We start from the raw sequence: 6,346 nt of genomic DNA on the forward strand, positions 1-6,346 counted from the left end.
TTGGTGTGATTGATGTGATCACAATAGACATTTTATCTCTAAGTCTTGGGCCATTGGACCAAGAGAAGAGAGAGCTGGTGTTGAGTTGTAGTGAGAGGTGCGTGGTTCGTGTGCCTGCTGAGCCTGGCTTGGACTCAATTCTATTGAGTCCCATTCCATTTTACCTTCTGTTTCCACCTTTTTCATGCTCCTGCTTGTTTCTCCAGAAAAAATTGCAATAAATTCCTTTCAAAAACTTTACAAAAGCCATAGATGCTTATTGAAAATAGTTCAAATGATATGGAAGACAGAAAGAAAGTGAGTGTTTTACTGTTGTGTGTTTGGATGAATGTGTCTTTGGGGTAGTTACTAGTTTTATTTATTTATTTATTTATTGAGACGGAGTCTTGCTCTGTCTCCCAGGCTGGAGTGCAGTGGCCAGATCTCAGCTCACTGCAAGCTCTGCCTCCTGGATTTACACCATTCTCCCGCCTCAGCCTCCCGAGCAGCTGGGACTACTGGCGCCCGCCACCTCGCCCGGCTAGTTTTTTGTATTTTTTTAGTAGAGACAGGGTTTCACCGGGTTAGCCAGGCTGGTGTCAATCTCCTGACTTCGTGATCTGCCCGTCTCGGTCTCCCAAAGTGCTGGGATTACAGGCTTGAGCCACCGCGCCCGGCCTGGGGTAGTCACCATTAACACTGGGTGTATTTCCTTCCAGATCGTTTCCAGTGTACCTACAAATGTATATGTACACATTGTAAAAAACAAAATAGTACCTGATAAACATTGAGTCCCCCTACTCCCACTCCGCAGTCTACATGGACATCCTTTCATGGTGATACGGTGAGACCTGATCGACTCCTTTTGTTCGCTGGAGTGGCAGGTAATAATAGCTACAGATAACTCACCTTCAGTGGGCATTTACCATGTGACAGGGTCTGTGTTCCAGGCAGGCTACATGAAGTGGGTCTTATGGCTTTTTACAACAATGCTATGGGTGAACACAGTAATTGTTAACATTTTGCAAATGATATAATTGCAGTAGAGAGAAGCAAAGCTGCTTGCTTAAACTCATGGCATGATTCCCGAGAGAGAGAGGATACTTTTGAAACAATTGTTGTTATAGTCAGGTGATTTACGATCATTTCAAGAAATAGTGCATTCAGTGAATACGTTTCAGGGTCTGGTACAGTCTGGGAGCTGTTTCTGAAAATACACTGGACTAGAGGTAAAGGGAGCAGTCCATTGGCCCTGGGCCCCTAGTGCAAAGAGGGAGGTCCCAGGGAGAGGGGGCATGGAGAGGAGGTCTCAGAACAAACCTTGCAACATCCATTTCTGCTGAGTCTGGTCCGAGGTCTGGTTCTTGACATGTACACTTTTCAGATACTTGGTTTTGATTTTTGTCATGGCTCACCTGAGCAGCCATGGTTTCAAACTGCCTGGAGATGTGGTCTGGCAGGCCAGTGCTATGCAAATACTTCCCGCTCCTGCAGGAGAGGAGTCATCCTGGGACTAGAGGGCTTTGCCTGTAATCAGCTGTCTCATAATAAGTGGATTTGATGCTGGTTTCACTAGGTCAGGAAATTTCTCATTTGGAAGGAAAACTGATACTTGTTTTTGGGTTTTGCTGAGGAGCCACAGGGTTTAGAGTAGGGACTGGAAGTTTGTTGAGAGACACGTGAGTGCACTCAAACATCTTCCATGAAACGTGGAAATAAAGACAGTGTTCCAGAGAGGTCCCTGGCTTTGGGATATAAATATTTCTGTAACAGAATGGCACTGGATGTCTGCTGTATTTTTTTCTCTGCTATTTTGGCAAGTTTTATTTGGGTGTGTGTCTCCTGTACAGAAGGTATGACATCAGCTTTTGCCACCAAGTATTTACAGCCATTGGTGCCTCCTATGTGGGTCACTTTTGTGCCGTGGTTTCTTTGGGGGAAATTGTAGGTCTCCTACCCAAAGCACATTGCCCATTTCAAGGTGCTCCTGGTTTCTGAACACCTGTGGCAGTGCCTTCCATGTGGGTGAAGCCAGCCGAGAAAGTACCCCTCCCCAGGAGGTGGGGACTGGTGATTGCCTGAGTGAGGAGGCCGCGGATGAGTCCTAGACTAGAACTTGTGACCGACTGCTTTCCTTTCCCCTCCTCTCCCTCCTATTTTTCCACCACCCCCACTTTTTAAAAATTTCTTATTAAAAATTAAGCAATTATTTTGGTTTCCTTTAATCGCTATTCCTTGCTAGTTGTATGTAGAGTGAGCCTGGGAAAGTGGAAAGGAAAGTTGTACTTGGCTTCAGATGATCCTACCAGCCCCGCATTGAGGGGCTTCCGCTAGGCGGCATTGTGAAGTGGCGTTGTGGAGGTTCTCCTTTCAGTCCTCAGCATTAACCAGCAGAGGCAGGTGGTACTTATTTCTGGTTAATGTTGAGGAAGTTGAGCTCAAAGTGGCTAAGGGAACTTCCCAAAGTCACATAGGAAGTAGCAGAGTAGAACCAAACACAGATTGTCTCTGAATCAGGCAGGTCATCCGATTCCAAAATGGGCTCTTAATTTTTGGAGGTCAAAAAGCTGAACAGACACAGATATTTCTTTTTTCTTCTTCTTCTTCTTTTTTTTTTTTTTTTTTGAGCTAGGGTTTTGCTATGCTGCCTAGGCTGGTCTAGGCTCAAGCTGTCCTCCTGTGTTAGCGTTCTGAGTGCTGGGCTTACAAGTTTATGTGACCACACCCAACCGAACAGACATTTCTTGAAAGAAGACATACAAATGGCCAAAAAATACGTGAAAAAAAATGCTCAGTGTCACTTATAATCAGAGAAATGCAAATCAAAACTGCAGTGAGGTATCACCTCACCTGTTAGGATGGGTATTATCAAAAAGACAAAAAATAACAAGTGCTGGCGAGGATATGGAGACAAGGGAGCTCTTACACACTGTAGGGGGGTGTACACTAGAGCAGCTGGCTGGGCGTGGGGTGCACACTGACATCCCAGCACTTTGGGAGGCCGAGTCAGGCAGATCACCTGATGTCAGGAGTTTGAAACCAGCCTGGCCAACATGGTGAAACCCCATCTCTACTAAAAACACAAAAATTATCTGGGCGCGGTGGATCACACCTGTAATCCCAGCACTGTTGGGTGGCTGAGGTGGGTGGATCACTTGAGGCCAGGAGTTCAAGACCATCCTGGCCAATGTGGTGAAACCCCATCTCTACTAAAAAATAGAAAAATTTGCCGGGTGCAGTGGCGGGCGCCCGTAATCCCAGCTACTCGGGAGGCCGAGGCATGAGAACCACTGGAACCGGGGAGGCGGATGCTACAGTGAGCAAGCCGAGATTGCACCACTGTATTCCAGCCTGGGCAACAGTGAGACTCTCTCAAAGACAAAAGATAAAAAGAGTAAGAGTAAGCTAGGGCACCCACTATGGCAAACAGTATGGAGGTTCCTCAGAAAACTACAAATGAAATTTCAGTGTGATCCAGCAGTCCCACTACAGTGTAGATACCCAAAGAAAAGGAAATCAGTGTCTGAGGGGCATCTGCACCTCTGTGTTTCCTGCAGCACTGTTCACCATAGCCAAGACATGGAACCAGCCTGGGTGTCCAACAGCAGACGATGGATAGAGAAAATGTGGTCTTGATACACAGTGGAGTACTATTCAGCCATAACACAGGATGAAGTCCTGTTATTCTCAGCAACGTGGATGAAACTGGAAGATATTATGAAATAAGCCAGGGACAGAAAGTTACACAGCACATGTTCTCTTATGTGGAAGGCAAAAAAGAGTGGATCTCATGGAAGTTGAAAGTAGAACAGAGGATCCTAGAGGGGGAGAAGGGTGGAGGAAGAGGGAGATAGGGAGAAATTTGTTAAAGGATACAAAATTATAGCTGGATAGGAATAAGTTCTAGTGTTCTTTAACATAGGATGACTATAGTTAACAAGAATATGTAGTTTCAGGCTGGGCGCGGTGGCTCATGCCTGGAATCCTAGCACTTTGGGAGGCTGAGGTGGGTGGATCACCTGAGGTCAGGAGTTTGATACCAGCCTGGCCAACGTGGTGAAACCCTGTCTCTACTAAAAATACAAAAATTAGCCGGGCATAGTGGTGGGTGCCTGCCGGGGTCCAGCCCTGGCGTGGTCAGGGTACCCCAAAGGGGAGAGGCAAGGTGGCGAGAGACAATAAATACACCAGACACAACATGCAAGAGGACACAGACAAGACTGCAGCCCAGCAAAGGGCTCACAGCAGCGAATGATTTTTACTATAGGCTTATATAGTATTTTATAGAATACTTAGAGTTATATATTTTCAGACTTTCAAGCTGGACATTTTATATGTCCATTATATAACAATAATTAAATTTTCAAAAAGACAATACCTGTCTTTAATATGGGTGATGCTCTAGCTTTTTTTTTTTTTTTTTTTTTTTTTTTTTTTTTTTTGGAGAGAGGGTCTCACTGTCTCCCAGGCTGGAGAGTAGTGGTGCGATCATGGCTCACTGCAGCCTCAGCCTCATAGGCTCGAGAGATCCTCCCACCTCAGCCTCCCAAGTAGCTGGGACCACAGGTGTACAACACCATGCCCAGCTAATGTTTAAAATTTTTTGCAGAGACAGGGCCTCCCTGTATTGCTCAGGCTGGTCTAGAATTCTTGGGTTCAAGTGATTCTCCTGCTTCATCCTCACAAAGTGCTATGATTACAGGCATGTGCCACTGCCTGACCCCATATAAGTGGGATGATGACTTGAGCCTAGGAGTTCCAGACCATCCTGGGTAACACGGCACAAGACCCTGTCTCTACAAAAACTAAAAAAATTAACTGGGCATGGTGGCACCTGTCTGTGGTCCCAGCTACTCCAGGAGGCTGAGGCAGGAGGATAACTTGAGCCCAGGAGTCGAGGCTGTAGTGAACTCTGATCTTTGCATTCCAGCCTGGGTGACAGAGTGAGACCTTGTCTCTTAAAAAAAATTACTGGCTACCTGATTATTCATAGGAAAAAAACCTGAACTCTGATCTAAACCTCGTACCTCGTACAAAAATTAACTCAAAATGGATCGTGGACTAAAATGTAAAATGCGAAATAAAGATGAAAAGAGGAGCTGGAGACTGTGAGAAACTATTTGCAAACCACATGTCTGATAAAGGACTCATACCTATAATTTATAAAGAACTATCAAAATTCAGCAGTGAAACCAAACCATCTACTTTGAAAATGAATAAAAGACCAGAAGAGACATTTCAGATAACATATACGCACTTGAAAAGATGTTCAACATCATGAGCCATCAGAAAAATGCACACTAAAGCCACGTCACTATACACCTATCAGAATGGCTAAAATAAAAGTAGTAACAAAACCAATGCTGGTGAGGATGAGGGGAAACGGGATCGCTCACACTTGGCTGGTGGGAATGGAAGATGGTACAGCCATTCTGGAAAACAGTGTGACAGTTTCTTAAAAAACTAAACGTGTAATTGCCATAGGATGCAGCACTCACATTCATGGGAGTTATTCCAGAGAAATGAGGACTTGTGTTCACACAAAAGCCTCTATGTATCTGTTCATAGCAGCATTATTTATAAAGGCTAGAAACTGGAAACAGCCCGGAGACCGCTCAGCAGGTGAATGGTTAAACAAACGGGTGCACCCAGGCCCCGGATACCACTCTGCAGTAGTTAGTGACATCCTTGTTCATCCGTCTTTCAAACTAGAAACCAGCATCATGCTTAATCCCCTTTTTTCCATCCTGGGTCTGAGTGGACTTCATTTTGCATTTCTCTCCAATGCATTTTCCCTCTGTCCTTTCTGGTTGTGCCTCATGCCTCATTTGAACTGTTGTAAGGGCCACCGAATTGTTTCTCTGTCTCATCATGGAATCCTTTCTACACTTCACGCCCCGCATTGCCATTGGAACAATCTTTCCAAAACATGAACAAACTAACTTAAAAAAATAACCCAGGTAGCCTTCTAAATAAGTACAAGCTTTCTGTTAGAAGTTTTACTTCTTGTCTGTAGGGAACCCCAGGACTGTAGAGAGACGAATTTGCTGTCTGCATTTTAAGATCAGGCAGAAATCCCTGGAGGGGCCCATGTGGAACAGTGGCACAAATACTGGTTCTGGAACCAGAAGCCCTCATATCCTGGTTCTAATTCTAGCTGGATGTTCTTGGGAAAGTTGTGGTTTCATAACCTCAGAAACTCCATACTTTTTTTTTTTTTTATTTTTTATTATACTTTAAGTTCTAGGGTACATGTGCATATCGTTTATATCATGTATAACTCCCCAATGCAATCCCTCCCTCCTCCCCCCTCCCCATGATAGGCCCCAGTGTGTGATGTTCCCCTTCCCGAGTCCAAGTGATCTCA

General features: G+C 45.0%; 1 protein-coding gene across 1 annotated transcript in view; it reads right to left on the reverse strand.

The window, feature by feature from the left end:
* Window positions 1–1,387, reverse strand: part of LOC117090902 (SH3 domain and tetratricopeptide repeat-containing protein 1-like) — a 15,569-nt gene extending 14,182 nt beyond the window's left edge. The window contains 1 exon segment of the mRNA XM_033223496.1: window positions 1,300–1,387. Within this exon segment, the coding sequence (XP_033079387.1) occupies window positions 1,300–1,387 (88 nt within the window).
* Between the last annotated feature and the right edge of the window lie 4,959 nt (window positions 1,388–6,346).

This window comes from Trachypithecus francoisi, unplaced genomic scaffold (assembly GCF_009764315.1).
Source record: "Trachypithecus francoisi isolate TF-2019V2 unplaced genomic scaffold, Tfra_2.0 Lachesis_group11, whole genome shotgun sequence".
Taxonomy (NCBI): Eukaryota; Metazoa; Chordata; class Mammalia; order Primates; family Cercopithecidae; genus Trachypithecus; species Trachypithecus francoisi.